Here is a 21,623-nt window from a genome sequence, read left to right on the forward strand (position 1 = left end):
AGTCCCTTGCCAGAGTTAGTAATGCACAAAGGAAGTGTAATGATTAACCTTAAACAGAAAGTAAAGGTCATTGAAAAGAAACGAAAAAAGAAGGTCCTACCGGGACTCGAACCCGGAATACAAGATTCAGAGTCTTAGGTGCTAACCATTACACTATAGGACCACTATGAATTCTTCTAAAATAGAAATATTTCATCTATTAATCAGTAGTAAAGTGTACTATTAATAGTAGGTGTTCCTCATCAGAGAGTAACGTTAACGTTAGCTTTGCTTTAGAATTTGCCCCCCAGACTTCCAAAACGTCGCAAACTTCTTTTGAACCCACTTTGGTACATATATTATCCGTATATTAAATGAATTTGAGTCGTTTGGTGTACTTCTTTGCTGGATCCATCCGTTACCATTTCCCTTGCCGGCCATGACGTATGACGTGGTGTCTGACTCGGCATTCCCAGTGTCGGATGACCATTTGGCAAGATCAGAACCCCGTTAAAAGACGGCGACTTGGACCGGGCCTCACCTGCGTGTAGACCTGGCTTAGTCCAAATGAATCCTGCTTTGACATCAGTTCGCCAAGCAGCCGAATGGGGGATGGGCGCGACCGAAAAAGTGTATCGACAGTTTCTGCCGCCGCTTCCATGTGATCCGACATTACAAGGTTTACCGGGTACGTCTCCAGAACATTTGCATGCTCTATAATTTGTAAGTTAGACAAACAGGTATATACCAGATTAGATCTGTAAGAGCAACTCCACCCGTGGGATATATCGAATCAGATTTTTTCGGATAATGTACAGATAACAGCGAGATAATCTCAAATGAGATTTATTCCGGTTCACAAACACAGGCCGTCGCACTCTGACTACATGTAGCTGCTACGAGTGTAGCACCAAGTGAAACCCACATGACGACTATCACATCACATTCAATCAAACATTACAGTAGAAATCTATCACGTCGAAGCGCATGCCGCAGTTCGACGCCGCAAATTATCTCACTCGTCACTAAAAAGAGGTCACACCCTTGAGCTTATCGATTATCAAAGCATGCGTATTCGCATACCATGAGCCAACTGTGACGTGGACTCTGACAAAACAATCTACGCAATCTACGTGGTGCTCACTAATTCGTTTACCCTGCTGATGCCGCCCTCACAATCGGGGCGACTTGGTTGTCGCGCGATGTTGAGGGCTGTGGCGACGGCGTCAGCAGGGTGGACACATGGCCATTCGACGTAGGGCTGTGATTGTCGGTGGCGTTCAGAGGTCCAATTAAGCATCGGCAGGGGTTATCGTACATGTGCACAGTTCACTGTGACGCCGCCGTCACATCACGTCGACGTTGCTCCGCCGCGTCGAAATTGTGCGTTGAGTTCAATAAAATGGTAATTTTATGTATATTATGTGATAGAACTTCATTTTACTATACCAAATATTGCTTTGGATTAATATTTTGATATTACTATGAATCCGGATAGCATAAATCTGACGGATAAATCGAGGCGAAAAAGTCCTATAATAGAACTTTCTGGGGCCAGATTTATCTTTGGATCTTTCAAATATAGATCTGAGCCCTATAAAACCTGCCGGTGGGAGCAATAAGTCCGAGGTGGTCATATCTAAGGGTTATCCGTATAAATATGAGCTATAACTCCGACCGGTGGAGTTGCTCGAATAGAAAGTTGAATACTATTAATAGTAATATCTTTGGATTCATTTAATAACTGTAATACTACAGTGGTTATGGGCGTACTAATTGCATGATACGCGATAAAATACGTTAGAGAAGTTGTATAATTTTTGCACGTGGTTATTTTAAAGTGGTATATTTGCACGTGTTTCAATCTACGTGCGCCAATTTGGACGGTTTGCATGTGGTTTAATTTCCAGTAAAAATAGTTGCATGTAGACCACGCAAATAATCCAACAGCTTGCTCTGCAAGTTACTACGCAGTAAGCGTGAAGCCCACATGATTTGGACCATCGATCATAGATGTATTTTGGATTACTCTACCTCAAACCTATCGTATTCATGGACTAGTGCCACCGCTTTGACACACACAAACTACTATATCTCGGCCATTCCTTGGCCAAAACCACTCATTCTTGGACTGGTGTCACAGCTGAGGGATGCCCTCAGCGTTGCTACCAGTCCCACATACATAGCGACAGACCAACTTGCCTACGTTCGTGCCGAACACCTCGCGCCGCCGACCATGACGGCACAACGACACACACAAATTACTATATCGCGGCCATTCCTTGGCCAAGACCACTCATTCTTACCGGTTCACAAAGGAGACCATTATTCCGATATTATTTTAGACAGGTTTACGTCTTAGCCAATCATGGCATCGCGTCAAGCATCAATTGGACTTCTGGGTCCGTCCAACCCTTGACTCGGGATGGCTTTGCCATGCTCGTGGTGGACAATGAAGTGACTTCGACACAAATTGCCATCGAGGCCTCGAGTTTTGAATGGTTAATTATCTCCAATTAAAACACCGCATTATTCTGTGGCTGACTGATTTGAGTCGGTTTTGGCAGGAGCTTTTCAAAATGACATCAATATTATTCATTCAATGTACAGATAATATTTGTATCATAGTGGGATTCAAAAGAAGTTTGCGACGGTTTTGGAAGTCTCCCATTGGCAGTCGGAGGTCACATCCGGCGGTTCAGTTGGCTGTGTAGAGGGTACGTTACTGCATGGAGCTAAAGGGACCATAACAAAGTTTCTGGTATACAAGCCGCCCAGCGTCTAGATTTCCATAATCCCCAAAATCTATCCATTTCAATGCCGATGCCAACAGACGGACTTATCCAGAACTTACTGTTCTTTGTTATTACAGGGAGTACAGTACTTACAGTTAGTAACGTTACTGTCATACTACGTAGTAGTACTAGTACTGGAGTACTATGTACTGGTGCAGATGCTCTTAATTCAAACTGGAGTAATTTCCTCGTTGACCTAACGTTACCTTTTTTCTTCAATTTCACCTTGAACCTACGTAGCTGTGTTGTGCACAGTATATTTGCATTTTGGTACAACAATGGATGACTGCCAAAAATCTCGCAAACGAAAATAAGCTCATCAAATTCTTCCGGATAGAAGAATTTTGGGGCAAACCCAAATTCATCTCGTTTTGGAAATATCAATTTATAGAGGCTTTGATGTATTAGTTTGCATATATTTCGGTTTGTGCGGTCAAATATGCAGTTGTGGCAACCCCAAAGGTGCGACGGGATCTACCAGAAACGGCATATTTTTACCGCGAGACGGCAAATCGGCCGTTTTTACCGTTTTGTGACCACCCGACGGCAAAATACAGGAGCCAATCATAAACACAAAGCATTATATTTCCACCAATAAGAGGCATGTATTTGAGCACGGACATTTCCATACTACCAGTAAATTCCAATCCATGCATCTGCTCTATTTTGAGATGACCGGATACGACATTGGTCAGTTCTATATCCAATCACTACGATTAATTGGCGGTACTATTCAGCGTCGTTCCCTGTAGTAGTTACTACAGGGAACGACGCTGAATGGCTATCAACAGACGGGGTGGGAACTTCACCACTGACGAGGACTGCCAGCTTGTTCGTTCATGGTTGAACATATCCCAAGATGGGTGTAAGGGGAGCGGGCAAAAGGCCGAGCGGTTTTGGGCCCGCGTGGAGGCGAACTATTGCACCTATACGTATAATTTCGAGTCCGACTGCCATCGCACAGCACGAGCCTTAGCTACCCGGTGACTGGAACAATGCTACAAGTTTGTTGGGTGTTCAGCTTGGTCTTATTTAACGTACTCTTTTGACCCCGGTGTTTGGCGTGGTCCGTTACTCGAGCTTAGGATCTCGCAATCGTCGTCCATGCCCTCGTCGGCGTCGTTCCATACTTCGATGATATTGCACAGCCTCCCAAGCGTCGTACATGCCCTCGTCGTTGTCGTTGCATGTCTCGATGGCATTCCACAGCCAAGCCTTTATATCCGGAAGTGACAGTTATGCGGATTTTATGCCTGGGGTTGTGCAAAAGTAAAATACAGTGACGGTAAACGTCAAAATACAGTCTGATTATACCGTCGAACCATTGGGGATGCCCTTACATTTTAGTGCCTCGTAGCGCAGCTCATCATTTTATGAACAACCGTCCGCCACCGCCGCCTAGTGCAGCGGTGACCGTCTTCGTGCTTTCTTGAGCAACGGTGGCAGGCAGTAGAGTGTAGGAGTGCCTCGATGATAGAATACAGTGTAGTATTGCTGCGGCGGACAGTGAGGTATGTAATGATGGTGGACGACTGCTTTGATGTCCACCCGTGCACACACTACCACACACTAAGCGGAGATGATAAAACGTTTGCTCTCGGCGAGTCGTTAAAACGTCTTGAGTACCTGCTGCGCTTTATTGCGATGACTTTCTCTGTCGCTGTACCCCACAGTCCGCTGCAGGCGAGCGCAGTGGTGGCCATCCTCCATGATCGCTGCACTTCCTTTTCCATCGGTCCACGGCACATCATTTCACCGTCCACCATCTTCGTTGCACTCCACCGTTTTCCACCCGCCGAGTTCGAACGACGATGGTGGACGGAGGAGTATTGCAGAGGACTCCTTTATCGTCGCTGTACTACACCCTCGGTAACCATGCCCATCATCCGGTTCCCAACCGGATGACTAGCCGACACCTCTTCAGGCCAAGGTGTCCTTTCGCATACCAACATGTTCTCTTGCACAACCAAGGTGTTCTCCCGAGCATACATCAATGGTTGGTTGCGCGTAGCTTAGTGATAACGTAGTAGTCTTAACGCTATCAATTCATTCTTGATTATACCTTCTCCAGCGTCATCCTCTGCGCACGCTCACACTTGGTAGCACTCCACGTTCGTCCAGTCGACCAACACTATGTCCTCCACCAACACCGCAGCCCACCAGGCGGTCCTCGCTCTTTTGCGTTGCGGATTTGGCGACAACAATACCGCGCTACTCCTTGGCGGGATGACTCCTGATAACCAAACACGCCTTGTCGAAGGCATCGGCAGCACGATCGAACTCTTGGTCGCCGAAGCTACGGCCGCCCAGAAGACATTGGAAGAACAAGTCACTCAAATGTCTTCGCACGGGTGAAACCTTGAAGATTCTCTCGGCGTAGTTCGCGAGAAAATCGCGACCTTAGAAGTGCAAGCCTCCACCATGACGACACATGGTCGCACCCTCCAAGATTCCCTGCGCATCGCTCACGATGAGATTGAGCGCCTCATGCGCGCTTTAGAGTCGGAAACCCATCGGTCTTGCGGAAGATTGGGCGTTCACCAAACGCTTGACGGACCATCATTGCTTCCCTTCCTTCGCGGTCTTTGAGACCGAACTAAATGCAAGGTTCCTGCCGCCCAACAGCGATTTTCATTGTCGCTCGCAGTATCTGGCATGCAAGGGAAACGTTCGCTTCAACAGTTCATCCATGACGTTCGCTTCTTAGCCGCGAATATTAACGATGAAGAATCACTCGCGGAGTCCCTACGTGTGACCGTTTTCATGGACGATCTCAACCAAGGCCCGGCGCACCCAGCGGTTTCGCGCCTACCAGGACACCTTCGAAGAAGCCGTCTGAATCGCGCTTTCGGAATCATTTTTCTCCTTCGCGCACGCACGCGCGGCTTCCTCGGACATGGATGTCTCCATGCTCACCCAGGCATCGGACGACCGCACGTGTTTCAATTGCGGTCGCCCTGGACACTTTCCCACGCCACCTCGCCGTGTGGCATCAACCGCGCCTACCTCACACGGCTCCTCCCGTGCCGCGCCAGATATCCACTCGCGTCGTCCTCCGAGCGGTCCACCTAACCGCTTTAATCGCGAACGCCATCTCGCCTCACGCCCGCCTTTCCGCCCTGCTCCAAGCTCGAGTGCGGCGGGAAACGGTCACTCCCAGTAGGCGCGAGGCGACGTACTGGGGACACCCTAGGTCCTTTGGAGATGTGTGGCGCGCTGACACACTCTCAGGACCTAGTCTCGGACACAGACCTTTCTGTGTCGTGTTGGGCTCCAACCCAACAAAATGATTCGTTTGGAACTTGTCGTGCCTGGCTTTCCGGCCAAGCTCTCTACTTTATTCGATTGTGGGTCGTCCAAAAACTACGCCAGCCGATCTACGCTCTCTCGCTTCAACCGCTTACCCTCTTCGGATCCCTCCGATAGGGTTCGCGTCAAGATGGCCGACGGCCACACTGCGTCTCAACCACGCATAATCGTCGACGTTTCCATCACCTTCGACGGTTTCGACTCGGTCGAACCATTCTATTTTATCGACCTCAATGAGCGATGGGATCTGATCAACGGGATGTCCTGGCTGGAGTCCCACCAGCCATGGATTAATTGGAAGGCCAAATCCGTGCACAAGGTTACTTGGCTCAACGCGAGCCAACCCTGGATTCATCGGCGGGCTGCCGATCACCTTTCCCCGTCCACCACCAACCCGCTTGGGCCTCCGTTAGAAGCGATGAGTACTGATCTCGCCTCTCCTAACCCCACAGCGCGCTCGCTGGCCTAGCACCCGCGGCCCCAACGGGCCCAGCCACGGTGCTGCACAAACCCCCTTTCGTTCCCCCAACAGGGTCGCCCTCTGTTGTCATCGGTGAGGCTCCGTCATTGCCCCCGATTGCTGCCTTGACCTTGGCGGCACGTTTAACGAAGAAACGTGTAATTTGAATGAACTCCCGCGGACGTCTTCCGAGATCCTGGAAATGCCAGATATGGATATGAGCTTCCACTCGATTGTGGAATCTCAAGCGAGTGGAAGCTCATTTTTGCCACGATATCGCCGCGTTGGCGATGATCACTGTCGAAGAAGAGATGGATCTCTTTTCGACCTCGACCGTGGATGATTCGGTTCTCGCTGCTCCTTTGAAGTCCCAGACGTGGGACTCCCTGAGGTCCAACCCCTATTACGACCTCCTCAAAGAGTTTGAGGACGTCTTCCCCGACGAGGTGCCATGTCGACATCCAGTCGACAAGGGCGTTTAACACGAGATTGACCTCGTGCCCGGCGCTAAGTGTTGCGTCACACGGCAATGGCCACTTCCTCGCGACCAAGTCGACGCCATCGACGCCTTCTTCGCGGCCCGCAAGGCGACGGGTCACGTCCGCGAGAGCATTTTCCCTCACAGCAGCCCGACCTTCTGTGTGAAGAAGCCCGGTGGGAAATGGCGTATTGTACACGCCTTTAAAAATTGAACGCAGCCACGATTCTGGCTCAGACGCCCATTCCTCGCAAGGACGTTATTATCGACGGCATGGGTCGATCTACCATTTTCCACCATCAACCTCCGCGATAGCTTTTACCAGATCCTGATGCGTCTGTGTGGCATCCCTAAAACGGCAGTTTCTACGCCGAGTGACATGTTGTGGGAGTGGCTGGCATGACCAGCCACGACATTTACGTTCACAGTTGCGCTTCACCCGCGCAGTCCGATCTTGACGTTCACCGCGGCCACCTCCGCAAGGTGTTTGAAGTCCTCCGTGCCAACGGCTTCTATGCCAACCTCGCCAAATGAATGTTTGGCGTCGACGAAATACCGGTCCTGGGGAATTTGGTGGGGGTGAAAGGATGTCGGGCTGATCCCGAAAAGATCAAGGCCCTTTCGGAGTGGCCTATTCCCTCCTCTGTCAAGGATCTTCGTCGCTGGCTGGGCCTTGCGACGTACATCCACAAATACTCGCAAAACTTTGCGGACATCGCCCAGCCGTTGTTTCGGCTTCTCGTGAAGGACGCTCCTTGGGTTTAGGATTCCGCTTGTCAGTCGGCCTTCGAAGGTCTCAAAACCAACCTTCTTCAACGCGCCCCGATCTTGGCGCTCCCGGACTTCGACAAACCTTTCTCCGTCGTTTCCGACGCCTCGCGGCTGAGCGGGCGTATCCAGTTCATGACTTGGAACTTCTCTCCATGAAGTACTCCCTAACCAAGTTCCGGATCTACCTCCTCGGCGGTAAACCTTTCGTGGTTTACACCGATCATGCGTCTTTACGCACGGCGACCAACACACCACACATTTCGCAGCGCATGGCGCGTGGATTTCGTTCTTCTCCGAATTCACATTTTCGATTCAGTACAAGCCCGGTAAGGACGATGGATCGATGCGTCCTCGATATATGACATAAGTAGTCGTGCAGGGCCGTCAGGTTGACGTCGCCGTGTCCAATGTGGAAGTCTGCGATGAGACGATAACACATCCTGGCCGACGCCCTGTCCCGGCGTCCCGATCTTGAACTGACTACGATCTGTCTTTGACGTCCGGTCTTCACGATCGAATTCGCGCGGCGTACCCCTTTGACGCTGACTGCTCGTCGCGCCTGGCGGCACTCACCGACCCCGTTTCCCCCAAACCCCGCCGCGCTTCGTCGGCCTTACATCGCTTCGCCCTCGCCGATGGGCTTTTGATGTTCCAACCCACCCCGGACTTGCAGCTGCGCCTCACTCTCCTCCGGTTGTACCATGACTCCCCCAGTGGCGGCCATTTTGGCCGCGACAAAATGCACGCGGTCCTGGCGCGTTCGTACTGGTGGCCCCGCATCTACAAATCCATTTTGCGCTACGTCGCTTACTGCGACGCTTGCCAGCGCACTAAAATCACCGCCTCCTCTCGGGCACCGCCCCAACCTGTGCCTATTCCCGACGAACTTTGGTCGTCCGTCAGCATGGATTTCATGTTAGGCCTGCCGCGAGTCAAAATATGTTATTGCCGTCCCCGTCCGGGACACGCTGAGCGGCGCGGACGCCGCTCGCCTCTTTTTCGACCACGTTTTCTGTCGCTTCGGCCTGCCTCGCTCCATCGTTTCGGACCGCGACCCGCGGTTCACGGCGAAGTTTTGGTCCACCCTTTTCGCCCTGTGCGACACCTCGCTGGACATGTCGACTTCGGACCACCCCGAGTCCGACGGTCAAATGGAGCGCACCAACCGCGTCCTCAAAGATATTCTTTGGAGCTACTCCGTATCTACCGGTTCCTCGTGGGCTGTCACGTTACAGAATGCGGTTTTCGCTTACAACGCCTCGGTTCAGGCGTCCACTGGCTTTTCGCCCCATTATGCGGTCCATCTCCAACACCCCCGTCTCCCTCCGATGCTCGACGGTTCGGTCTCAAGTGGGGGTGGAATCACTGCGCGGCTCTCCTCTGCAGGCGTACTCCCCAACGCCCCCAGCCACACTCTCCAAACCATCCAGAGCTTCCTCTCCCGTTGAATCTCTATCATGCAACAGATCCATGACAGCATCGCTGCCGCTCAGCAGCGCCAATCAAATCAAGTCAACAAACATGGCCGTTCTAACCTTGCGTCTTTCGCCGCTGGCGAACAAGTTCTCCTCCGCAGGTCGGCGGTACCCGCCCATGCATTCCGCACCCATCCGGTGGGAATGTCCTCCAACGTCAAGCTACGCAGTGCTTGGCACGGGACCCCTTTACCGTCCTCCGCGTGGTCAGTCCAACCAACACAAGCTCGATCTGCCTAACTCATGGCAGATCCATCCAACATTTTATGTGGGTAACTCAAACGGTATTTACCCCCATTATCTACATCTACGCCCGATGAAGCGACGGCAAACGATCCTCTGGGACCCGCGGTGACTCTTCTTCCTCTTCCGCCGCCCGTGACATCGGCCCCACCCCTTGCTGCGGCGCAACAACCGCCCGCGCCCCCACCAGGTAATAATCCGCGGCTGCTTGCCGCTCCGCCGCTGTCAATGGACCATCACGTTGTGGCGAATTGTACCCCGCAAACGGATTCACCGGCCGTGCCGCAGACAATCGCGCTGCCATCTGCGCAGCCGTTGCCCGCACCTGCGCATCTTAGCGCACACACGTCGAGAAACTCGCCGTCAGCGAAGCCCACACGCTCGACCAGGCGCTCGCCGCCCACGCGACCGCGATCGTGAGATCGCGATGGACAGCGACGGGTCGGCAATTCGCTGTGCGAGTCGGGTCAACTACAACTTAGTATTTAGAGGATTACATCAAGCAAAACTTACCTCAGGTTCGCGCATATTTACGTGGGCGTCGATCCGCGCGACAGACCGAGCTTCCAAACGCCCATGCTTCTGTCGCCCCACCCCGGCGAAACTAGACAGCGAGTTGGCCAACCGCCCCGCTGTCAGCGGCAACTGCCCATTCCACCCGCTGCCTTGTCCAGCCAGCGTCCACACAAACGGTACAAGGTACTCAAGCAATGTCTCATCATTGCAAAGCTCGATCCGCCCCACGTCCACAACCCAGCGCTACAGGCGCTCCCGTTCATGCAACTCACGCATGGCGCCTTTGAACTCATCGAACTGGTGAAAACTCACCCTCGCACGCTGCATGCATTCCAAGGCCAGCAGCATCCACAAAACCTGCAGCTCAAACGATTGGGCGCTTGCAAACAAGCGCAGGTATCGTTCCACGCCGGCAGCATCGGTCGTCTGGTACCCCCAGTCATCACGAGTTTCGTTAAACTCGCCCATCACTGTCAAACGGCGCGCAATGTTGCGCAAGTACCCCAAGTCCACGCCACCTACCCGGCAGGCGTGAAGATTCGCCAGCGATTCCAGTGGAACCCCAACTCTCGCTCGAAAACTTCGTCTCGGGCGATGCTGGTCCGCTCCCGTCCACCAAATTCGCCTTTCACTTTGGCTTCCGTCTCCACGGCAACCCCCTTGACGGTCACCTTTCCTTCATTTCCCCCAACGCCCACAGTGTTGGGATGTCCTTCACCACACGATGGTGCCCCAGTCACACCTCAGCTGGCCGCCTTACTCACTGCTTCTGCAGCCTCCTTAGCCGCTTTCGCCGCAGCCGCTGCGATCGCCTTGGCCTCTTCGACACGCTTTGCCTTCTTGGCGACCAGCAGTATTTGGCTCCTCCCGTACCAAATACTGCTCCAGCAGCTTCAGCACACCTTCGGCGCCAACTGTCTGCATGGCGCTTTTCACCAAGTCTGCAACATCTTACTGCTCCAGTTTACCAAGCCGTTCACGCTTCACGGCCACCTTGGCCTCCCAATGAGCCTTGCGCTGCGCCACTTCGGCCACATCCTCGGTCGGCGCCACTCTGTCGTCGTCGTCCGACTCGGCTGTGGCGCCGGCGCTTCGGCCTCTTCCAAGCTGTCGTCGGCATCCTCGGCGATTTCACTCGCCTTACGCTTCTTGCCTTCGTCTGTCATCTACAGTCTCTACTGTCACGTCATAGTTCCCTCTCATATCTGACCACGTGATGATGGCACGTTCTGTCTTAAGTAGTGGAGGGTGTAACCGTGCCCATCATCCGGTTACCAACCGAATGACTAGTCGACACCTCTTCAGTCCAAGGTGTCCTTTCGCAACCAAGGGTTCTCCCAGCGATACATCAATGGTTGGTTGCGCGTAGCTTAGTGATAGCGTAGTAGTCTTAACGCTATCAATTTATTCTTGATCCTACCATCTCCTGCGACTTCTTCTGCGCACGCGCACACCCTCCTCTGTAGGCTCTTCAGTGTATTGCTCCGACGACACCGAGTGGCTGCCCTTCCATGACTTTGACGGCGGGTCCAGTACGCTATCATGGCCGCGTTAAGTGCATCTCCAATGTTGTCGTGTCTTCGCAACCAGTGTACTTTTAACCAATCGTACTATATTTATTGAAATATTTATGACCAATGAACTGTGGCCTGTAGTATAATTTGGGGGTTTGATGCAATTCTGGCGCATGGGCTTCGACAAGATTAAAAATGAACCCCTATCCGGATGCGAAATGATCCAGAAATGGTGGTTGCGGAGGTTTTGGTAGTCCTCCAATGCCCACGACCACGATAATTTATGCGATACTGTAGATACCTTTGGGGCTAGTCTGTGAAAAACCGTCCAGGCTTTAAGGCAGGGATGTTATCCGAACTATTTTCGAGGATTTTGAAAATATATCAAAAGTGTTTCTTAGTTTCTATCGAAAACGTGCAAAACTCAAAAGCAGGGATGAATCATCCCTGCTTCAACTCAGGCGTCCCTGCTTTTGAGGTTGTGTTATCCGGAAAAATCCACGTTTTAGCCAATCAGGAGTCGTATTTGCGTCCATACTTCAAAAAGCGTGGACGGGAATGTTCGCAGACCAGCCCCTTTAAAGATGTCGATGTACTTCGTACAAGGTACTCCATCATACTTGATACTTTGATTCTGATCGCATATTACGGTCCTATAGTGTAATGGTTATTAGCACCTAAGACTCTGAATCTTGTATTCCCGGTTCGAGTCCCGGTAGGACCTGCCTTTTTATATTTCACCTTGAACCTAGCTGTGCACAGTATATTTGCATTTTGGTCAAGTACAGTACAACAATGCCCACGTTGTGCTCGTACCTACTGTACTACCGATGAATATAATCAATATTCCGACCTCACTTAGTATTTGTATGGACTAATTTTGGCCAATGAATCGCCTCTATTATCTATTTCTACCTATCATATTGTAGTAGTAACTTATCCTACATCATTAAGACCAATCAAAGTCATTTAGGGGTAGGGCTACCACAATTTCTGTCGGTTCCGACACATTCCGACGAAACTTGTCGGAATGGAATCTGATATATATCCTGGTCTCACATACAAATAATACAAATTTAAATGCAGCAATAGTTCATCAAATAGTTCGACATATTCCGATATTTCGACAGATACTCCTAATCAGGTTTGCTAAATATAGGAATGTGATATCCGTCATAAGGAGGCCGCTGCTCGTTGTAGTTATGTTTGCACGTGAGAAAGTGCACCTTAGTTCATGTTACCCTCACCATACATACGAAAGACTTACCCTACGGACGCAGTAGGTCTTCATTCTAGGTGTATATGTGAGCCCTTACGCTTTCACTGTACCCTTCCTATTTAGGAGTATCCAAAAGAATCGTCGTCGGAATGGGGTATCGGAATGAGTATCTTGTCGGAATATTTAAGTACACTGATGCTACTTGTGCGTAAGTCAGTATTTATACACCTTGATAACCCATCAAACTTTCATATTCATTACTAGGATTTGGTAATATAAGTAGGTCGTGTACCTGCAGCATATTGTTATTGACGTTACTTCGATGTACGCACCCCAACAAACCATATCACGTTGGCTCACAGTCAATTTTGATGTTACGCGCCAAATTATTGTTCATAGTTCTGAAGACCATTATGGGCACCACACAAAGCTGGTGAAGAGCTTGCAATCGGATTGGTTGTAAGGTAGCACTTGGTGGGTCAACGGCCAAAAGCATGTGTTGTGGTTTCCCTCGCATTGGTCGCTCGACGACGCAGTGGTGGGGGTCACTGTTGGGTGTGGAGTATCTTAGCAAGAAACAGGTTGTATCCTTGCAAGCGCACTCCATGCCCATTGGTCGAGGATCTGTCAACACGACCGAAGAGAGCTCGATAGGGGATGCAAATATGCGTTGTGAATCAGTAGATCTAAGACCTTTAACATTGTCAGTCTTCTTTTACCTTTGAACCCGGTGCATCGAGTTCTAAAGGAGTCACTGCCAGTTCAGGACCGGCAGACACAACAATAAATTTATTAGTCTCGTTTGACTAAAGGAACTCAAGCTTGCAAGCACCATGGAGCCCGAGCCCGCCACCCCGCGTGCCTTGGTACCCCCGACGACATACGACCCACAGCATGGATCGTTGTCTGACCGCACCCTCGACGATGGCTTCTACACCGCGTCGGCGGCGGCGGCGAACCCGCAGCCAGAAGCTGCAACGGAACCGATGGCGAGCCTCCCATGTGAGCAAGCATTACCACGGATCCCGGAGACTTCCGGGCAAAAACAAGGATACCCACCAGGCGCAGCCTACGGTGGTCTCCCAGCGCAGTCCTACCGCCCACTAGTGCGACAGTCGTCGCGGGTGGGTAGTGGCTCGTCGATGGCCATGTCCATCGTCGCGCCCAACTACCATGGAGTGCCAAGGACAACGACCCGACAACCAGGCCAAGTGCCAGCCTACCACGGCCGACAGTCGTTGATGGGTATAATTCACGGTGGACAACGTATCGCACCGTCACAACATACGTCGTTCCATCATCACGTTTACGCGGCGCCTGTGCAAGCGCAGGGCCAAGGGTGGGCCGACCATGTTTGCGCGCGCGAGAATGCCCTACAACAGCACGAGATGCAATTGGCGGCGCATCGCGAACGCATCGAGGCAGACCGGCGTGTAGCCCACTTTGAGTGGGAGCAGCGCCAGATGCACCAAGCAGCTGCGCAGTACAAGTACGCGGTCGAACAAGATGCGACGGCGCACACCGCGCAGTTCAAGGCGAATTTGGAGCGCGAGGCGTCTGGGTACAATGCGCACCTCGACCTGGAGCAGCAGCGTGCCTTCAACAATGCCAACCTCAACTGGCAACAGATGCAGCAGCAACAGCAACAACAGTGGCAGCAACAGCAAGAGGCGCAGACTACAATGGACCAGCGTCTTGCAGCCATGCGGCAAGAGGAGCGTGCCCAATACAACGCGCAGCTGCGCGCAGCCGGTGTCGACGTCTCGGCGGAGGGCGATGCCGGGGTCAACATCCCGACCGAGGAAACGGCCGAGAACACTCAGTTGCCTGGGTCGCCCATAACCTCGGGAGTGGGTCAGGCCCCTCCAGGTGCTCGCAGTAGCAGCCTGCCTCCGTACTTTGACTCGGCGTGGCATCGCACCAGCTCGGAGCTCCCGCCAGGGGGTTTCGAAGACGGGTCGACGTTCTACACGAAGGGCAGCCGTCCGATGTCGGCTCCAGTGCGACATCCAACCCCGACGAGCCCGTTGCCACAGTCAACGGCGGCACCGCTCATCAGCGGGTACACGCCCACGAAGCCACCTGTCTATGGCAAGGACGGCTTCAAGGAGCGCGATCAACAGAAGTTCGCCAAACGTTTCATCGTGTACGCCCGCGGCCAAGACACTATTAGCGTGAGCAGCGGTGTGCGCATCGGGACGGTATCGATGAGCTCCTGCATGACGGCGGAGGCTCTCGCCCACCACGCGCGGTTCCAATTCGATCGTCCCATCAAGGACATCCGCGAGACGGAGTGGGAGGCGATGTTCGAGGCGTCAATGCTCATACCAACTTCGAGCAAGGCTGTCGTCGTCCCGCCTCAAACAGCTGTCGATGGACAACACCCTCCTTCGCACGAGCGACCGCATGACGGACTGGCAGGCGAGGTACGTAGACATCCTCACGGATGAGGCAGCCGCATCGACTTCTTCCATCCCAAGGCCGTCATACAGGCGCTCATGCATGGCATCAAGCCCGACGGCGCGAAGGCGCTGGTGCGAAACAGCTACGACTTCGATGATAAGGAGATCAAGTTCAACATCTCCAAGTTTTGGAGCCATGTGCGCGGTGTGCTGAGCAACGTGCTCCCGGCCATGGCGGCCGAGGCCGACGCACTCCCGCCAAGGGCATTAGCAACAAGGAACGTGCCCCAGCAGTCCCAGCTCCGGCAACAGTGCTGGCCGCCGAGGTCAAACGACTCCAAGACAACGACACACTGACGCCTGAAGCCACAACCCGCCATGCTTGTGGAGATGGTGGCGGCGATGGTTGCGATAACATATTTCGACCACCCGACCCACTCGTGGATCGGGCCTAAGTGAGCTGCGAGAACGGCAACGTCGCCAAACCCAAGACAGTGCTCGCTATCTCGCACCCAGAGGTCGTGTAGACCATGGGGGAGTTGTTGGGTGTGGAGTATCTTAGCAAGAGACAGGTTGTATCCTTGCAAGCGCACTCCATGCCCATTGGTCGAGGATCTGTCAACACGACCGAAGAGAGCTCGATAGGGGATGCAAATGTGCGTTGTGAATCAGTAGATCTAAGACCTTTAACATTGTCAGTCTTCTTTTACCTTTGAACCCGGTGCATCGAGTTCTAAAGGAGTCACTACCAGTTCAGGACCGGCAGACACAACAGTCACAGGGCCCTTGGTCGAAGTCACGGGAATCGTAGCCTTGGTGGTGGTGGGGTTAGGGGGATTAGGGGTCGACGTGATAGGCGTAGCCGATGACGTGGTATGGCTAAGTGTGGCCATGGAGTTCATTGGGCTCGAAGTAAGGGGGGTGGCAGTAAGGCTTGGTGTGGCCTTGGTAGTCACAGGCTGGGCGGTGGTGGTGGTCGCTTTGGTGGTGGTAGGCTTGGTCGTGACAGGCTTCGTAGTCGACGGGGATGAGCCTTCACGGACATTGGGGTACCTGGAGTCGGGGTAGTTGATGCTGTTTTTCCAGCAAGCCATGATTTCCTTGCCAAAGTAGTTGTACGACTTTGTGATCAACGATCGCGCCGTGCCAGCCCCAGCGTCAGCATCGCCCGACCAGTACCTCCCAAGTTGTACTTCTTGATGAAGTCGAGCTTGGCTGCCATAGGCGACTCGTACGTAATAAAAAGCTTGGACTCTGGGTCGTAGCTGTACGCCGAGCCTAGCTTTTCGTCGAAGTACTCGGAGCCAACGGCATTGCCTTGTATTCCCACATCCCCGGCTCGCCTGTGTATGACCCCTTGGTGGGCTTCGTGAAGTTTCCGTACAGCCCAGAAGTGCCTTCAAATGACCGACCATAGGCGGGGATGCCCAGCACGATCTTGTCCGAAGGGCAACTGCCCTTAATATAGGTAGTCCTGGACAGCGCCGTGCACGCTGTACTCTTTGCCCGCGGGGTGGTTTGGGTCTTTGTACAATTTGGCCTGGTGGTCCGTGTAGGCGCTCCAGTCGCCAGCCAAGTCATACGTCATGATGTTGATGTGATCCTGGAGGCCACAGTTTACCGTAAAGTCCCAGTGGCGGTAATTGTCGGAACCCGCGGGGGATGCCACGCTAAGCTCGGCCTTCCACGGCAACTTAGCGAGCTCCTGGCGGAACAGCTGCAGCACCTTTAGGTAGTTGGCGATGTCGTTGGGGCGATGGGGCACCACCGACTGGTTGTTGCCGCCCTCTGTGGGGTACTCCCAGTCAATGCGTACGAAGTCCAACCCGAAGCTCTACATCAGGTCGAAGGAAGTGCTCACAAACTTCTGGCGCCCCGCCTCAGTCGTAACTCGGCGTCCACTCGCCAATGGACAGATCGAACTTGGTATCCCGGTATAGCTTCCTCAGCCGGTTGGCTTGGCCAAATTGGCCGTGCAGGCGCCCGCCCTAGACGTTGTTGACTCCGAATTGGGGGTACGTGATTTCCACGGCCGCGTACGGGTCATACAACCCCACCGAGCCATCGGGGGCAGGCTTGCCGAACGCATAGTTTACGTGAGTCGTGCGCTCCCAGTCGATCTCAAAGATGGGCGAGTTTGGGTCGTTCATCGCCCTCTCCATAAAGTACACGACGCTCGTGAAGCCGGCAGCGTCCGAGAGCTGGGCCATAGCAGTCATTGGTGGGATCAGGGGAATTAAAGGGTTGGAGATGAGGGTACGGCAAGTTGTTGCGAATCATGCAGTGTGGATTTCTACCTGAGAATCAAGATGTGCTGTATTGATTGCACTTTCACGAATCGTAGTTCAGTACTGTATTTTTTTCGTACTATTCGTAGTATCTTAGAAGATTTTAAACGTCGCGCGACACCATCATTAGGGCATCCCCAATGGTGAGGCGGTATATTCATACCGTATTTTGACGATTGTCGTCACCGTATTTTCGGTGAAAACGGCAAATAATCCGCATAACAGGCCCGTCCGGTTATGGTGATCGGCTGATGGAAGCATGGAACAACGACGATAACGATATAGGCAACGAATTGGGCCATACGATCAAGAAATCCCAAAGTACATTGTGATACCGACTAGAGTTCATGTTGATCAAGACGAAACTGCGATTTCAATCTGCATGGAGGGTCCATTTGCCCACTTGTTGGCCTTGAAAGGTACCAAAATGCTAACGAGCAGATTCGCTCAACCCAGTCAGTAGGATAGTCAAAGGAGGATCTCAATTGCGCTGTGTTTGTTCGAACCAACCGTGCTTCTGAGAGCATCTAACTACCGAGATATCCTTGCTTGCAATTGATTGGTGAAAATACATCAAATAGTAGTCAATGATTGGCTCCTGTATTGTTCAGAATACGGTGAAAATGACGGATTTACCGGTAGATACCGTCGCAGCATTGACGAAAACAAACCATTCAATCAAATTGCCATTCTGCAGCAAGGAACGCAGCATTATGGAATGACAAGGCGATGTGGAACAAATATAAACTCTTGCTCTCCTACACTTCCGGTAGTACAACGGAATGATACAGTACATAACGTTGTTATATAAATAACGTTAACGGTCTGTCTAGAAAAAGCAAGGTGACATCCCCAATGGGTCGACGGTATAATACTGCAGTTTTCCAACAAGACAATGCTAGTATCCATACCTCCCAGCTTTCGACGACTTGGCTGAAGCAATTGGCATGGCCCACGATGGATTGGCCTTCGAAGAGCCCCGATCTTAACCCAATTGAGAACGTCTGGGGGGTCCTGGCCCGGAAGGTGTACGCCAATGGACGACAATTCGACTCTAAGGAAGGTTTAAATGCCCAAATCCTTGCTTCGTGGCGCGAAATTGATCAAGAGTACTTGCAACATTTGGTAGACGGTATACTGACTCGAATGGCGCAAGTTATTCTGCGCAGAGGCCACAGCATCGACAAGTAGTGCCAAAATTAGTAACTGCGTCTATAGTTTCCGGCCAGTCCAAAACATGAAAAATGATCTTTGCAACATTTCAACTGATCTTTAGTTCAAGTCCTCTTGCGGGACCCTTTTACATCACTGTTCGATGTGGGGACACTTAAGGTTCGAGCTGAATCAAATGATATCATCATGAACTCGAAAATTGCGAGGTGCGTCTATAGTTTCCGGCCGGACTGTATAGGTGCAATAGTTCGCCTCCACGCAGGCCCAAAACCGCTCGGCCTTTTGCTCCCCTTACACCCATCTTGGGATATGTTCAACCATGAACGAACAAGCTGACAGTCCTCGTCAGTGGTGAAGTTCCCACCCCGTCCATTGATAGCCAATTAATCGTAGTGATTGGATATAGAACTGACCAATGTCGTATCCGGTCATCTCAAAATAGAGCAGATGCATGGATTGGAATTTACTGGTAGTATGGAAATGTCCGTGCTCAAATACATGCCTCTTATTGGTGGAAATATAATGCTTTGTGTTTATGATTGGCTCCTGTATTTTGCCGTCGGGTGGTCACAAAACGGTAAAAACGGCCAATTTGCCGTCTCGCGGTAAAAATATGCCGTTTCTGGTAGATCCCGTCGCACCTTTGGGGTTGCCACAACTGCATATTTGACCGCACAAACCGAAATATATGCAAACTAATACATCAAAGCCTCTATAAATTGATATTTCCAGAACGAGATGAATTTGGGTTTGCCCCAAAATTCTTCTATCCGGAAGAATTTGACGAGCTTATTTTCGTTTGCGAGATTTTTGGCAGTCATCCATTGTTGTACCAAAATGCAAATATACTGTGCACAACACAGCTACGTAGGTTCAAGGTGAAATTGAAGAAAAAAGGTAACGTTAGGTCAACGAGGAAATTACTCCAGTTTGAATTAAGAGCATCTGCACCAGTACATAGTACTCCAGTACTAGTACTACTACGTAGTATGACAGTAACGTTACTAACTGTAAGTACTGTACTCCCTGTAATAACAAAGAACAGTAAGTTCTGGATAAGTCCGTCTGTTGGCATCGGCATTGAAATGGATAGATTTTGGGGATTATGGAAATCTAGACGCTGGGCGGCTTGTATACCAGAAACTTTGTTATGGTCCCTTTAGCTCCATGCAGTAACGTACCCTCTACACAGCCAACTGAACCGCCGGATGTGACCTCCGACTGCCAATGGGAGACTTCCAAAACCGTCGCAAACTTCTTTTGAATCCCACTATGATACAAATATTATCTGTACATTGAATGAATAATATTGATGTCATTTTGAAAAGCTCCTGCCAAAACCGACTCAAATCAGTCAGCCACAGAATAATGCGGTGTTTTAATTGGAGATAATTAACCATTCAAAACTCGAGGCCTCGATGGCAATTTGTGTCGAAGTCACTTCATTATCCACCACGAGCATGGCAAAGCCATCCCGAGTCAAGGGTTGGACGGACCCAGAAGTCCAATTGATGCTTGACGCGATGCCATGATTGGCTAAGACGTAAACCTGTCTAAAATAATATCGGAATAATGGTCTCCTTTGTGAACCGGTAAGAATGAGTGGTCTTGGCCAAGGAATGGCCGCGATATAGTAATTTGTGTGTGTCGTTGTGCCGTCTATAGACGAAGTTTGCGAAAATCCACGAAAAGTTCGATTTTTGGCCAATCAGAATGCGAATTTGTAATCAAATTGATTACGCGATTGAACAAGACCATTTCGGCGCCAAAATCAGCATAATCACCACATTTGGCGATGCCTCGCGGCAAAAACGTCACCGACATCGAGCGTGGCCAAACAAAAGGCTTATTTGCGCCTCAAAAAGCCGCTTTGATGGATCGCCAGAACATTGGGACGAAGCGATAAACTCGTTCGAACGTGTATTGCCAACCTAGCCCGGGATTCAGCACCGTCAATTGGTGGAAGACGCCTGAAGATGACGCGTCGAGAAGTACGACGGATCTTCCGACTCGCTACCCGAAAGGGTATGTCAGCTAGGCAGATATCCGCTGCACTAGATGGTAAAGTAAAGCGAACTTGTGTCCTAACTGTTCTCAAAATGTCCAAATTTGCGAAGTACATCAAACGCCGCTCGGGACCTCGGCTGACGTCCGAACATCGAAAGTGTCGTGTCGAATTCGCGTCCAAGCAGCTCAACACGCTCGAATCCATGAAGACTACGCTCTTTACCGACGAAACGAAATTCAACCTGGACGGTCCTGACGGTTACCAATACTACTGACATGATTTGCGCAACGAGGTCGAGTGTAGCGACATCACTCCAGTGGCGTCAAAGGGTTATCGACCAATCAGACGTCAGTTTACGACCAAGCTCGATTGGCGTGCGGCGTGCTCGGCCATGGACACCAGAAGTTCCTTCTGCAGAGCGCACGTATGTATAGCATTAGATATAGTATAGTCACAGTAGTCATGCATGTAGATGTAGATAACGCCAATCAATCAGTTTTACGATATCCTCTGCGTTATCAACTCCCTACAGTTGGTAGCACTCACGGTTGACAAAAAGGACTTACTTCCAGGGGCATAGCTCATGTGTCACACATATACCCCAGCAGGTCGTCCTTGAAGGGGAACAATGACTTCCGCCCCTGGCCGCCCAGTGTTGCCAAGCGGCCATGGCGGCGGCTGGCCAGAATCTTCGCTTCTTTCGCTCGCGATCCTTTCCACGTCCCTGGAGTGATTGGCGTGCTGTTGGCAACACTGGTTGTCGTTGAGGACGGACACATGAAACTTCTTAAGGAGCGCCTTGCGCTCAGCGTTCGTGTAACGCCGCTGCTGCATGGTGGCTGACGCTACCTTTCGTCAAATGCCATTTTGACATGGACGTCCAAGTTTCAAATTTCAAATTGAGTTGGGCCAATCACAGCTGAGCACAATCTTTGATTAATGCAGTCAATTTAATCCAATTGGATCTATTGTTACAATCCCCAGGATTCGAAA

The 21,623-nt window shown here is 51.4% G+C and overlaps 5 protein-coding genes and 2 non-coding genes across 7 annotated transcripts; 3 read left to right on the forward strand and 4 right to left on the reverse strand.

Annotated features, from left to right (window-relative positions):
- Nucleotides 1–91: 91 nt before the first annotated feature.
- Nucleotides 92–163, reverse strand: H257_14161. Its single transcript has one exon. It is a non-coding gene; the product is annotated as a tRNA-Gln (tRNA).
- Nucleotides 164–9,313: 9,150 nt separating this feature from the next.
- On the forward strand, nt 9,314–11,235 carry H257_14162 (hypothetical protein; the record flags this gene model as incomplete). Its single annotated transcript, XM_009841918.1, has 4 exons — nt 9,314–9,539; nt 9,590–9,789; nt 9,849–9,976; nt 10,029–11,235. 4 exons carry the CDS (start codon nt 9,314–9,316, stop codon nt 11,233–11,235), a joined length of 1,761 nt encoding a protein of 586 aa, XP_009840220.1.
- A 954-nt stretch (nt 11,236–12,189) lies between these two features.
- Nucleotides 12,190–12,264, forward strand: H257_14163. Its single transcript has one exon. It is a non-coding gene; the product is annotated as a tRNA-Gln (tRNA).
- A 1,328-nt stretch (nt 12,265–13,592) lies between these two features.
- On the forward strand, nt 13,593–15,518 carry H257_14164 (hypothetical protein; the record flags this gene model as incomplete). The annotated part of the gene is made up of 2 exons (XM_009841919.1): nt 13,593–15,185; nt 15,252–15,518. The coding sequence occupies 2 exons, from the start codon at nt 13,593–13,595 to the stop codon at nt 15,516–15,518; spliced, it is 1,860 nt and encodes a 619-aa protein (XP_009840221.1).
- A 338-nt stretch (nt 15,519–15,856) lies between these two features.
- H257_14165 (hypothetical protein) lies at nt 15,857–16,255 on the reverse strand (the record flags this gene model as incomplete). Its single annotated transcript, XM_009841920.1, has 1 exon — nt 15,857–16,255. The coding sequence occupies one exon, from the start codon at nt 16,253–16,255 to the stop codon at nt 15,857–15,859; it is 399 nt and encodes a 132-aa protein (XP_009840222.1).
- Nucleotides 16,256–16,290: 35 nt separating this feature from the next.
- Nucleotides 16,291–17,380, reverse strand: H257_14166 (hypothetical protein; the record flags this gene model as incomplete). Its single annotated transcript, XM_009841921.1, has 4 exons — nt 16,291–16,504; nt 16,546–16,614; nt 16,661–16,995; nt 17,156–17,380. The coding sequence occupies 4 exons, from the start codon at nt 17,378–17,380 to the stop codon at nt 16,291–16,293; spliced, it is 843 nt and encodes a 280-aa protein (XP_009840223.1).
- A 3,598-nt stretch (nt 17,381–20,978) lies between these two features.
- H257_14167 (hypothetical protein) lies at nt 20,979–21,464 on the reverse strand (the record flags this gene model as incomplete). Its single annotated transcript, XM_009841922.1, has 2 exons — nt 20,979–21,041; nt 21,231–21,464. 2 exons carry the CDS (start codon nt 21,462–21,464, stop codon nt 20,979–20,981), a joined length of 297 nt encoding a protein of 98 aa, XP_009840224.1.
- Nucleotides 21,465–21,623: the final 159 nt, after the last annotated feature.

Source organism: Aphanomyces astaci (genome assembly GCF_000520075.1).
Source record: "Aphanomyces astaci strain APO3 unplaced genomic scaffold supercont1.54, whole genome shotgun sequence".
Lineage (NCBI taxonomy): Eukaryota > Oomycota > Saprolegniomycetes > Saprolegniales > Verrucalvaceae > Aphanomyces > Aphanomyces astaci.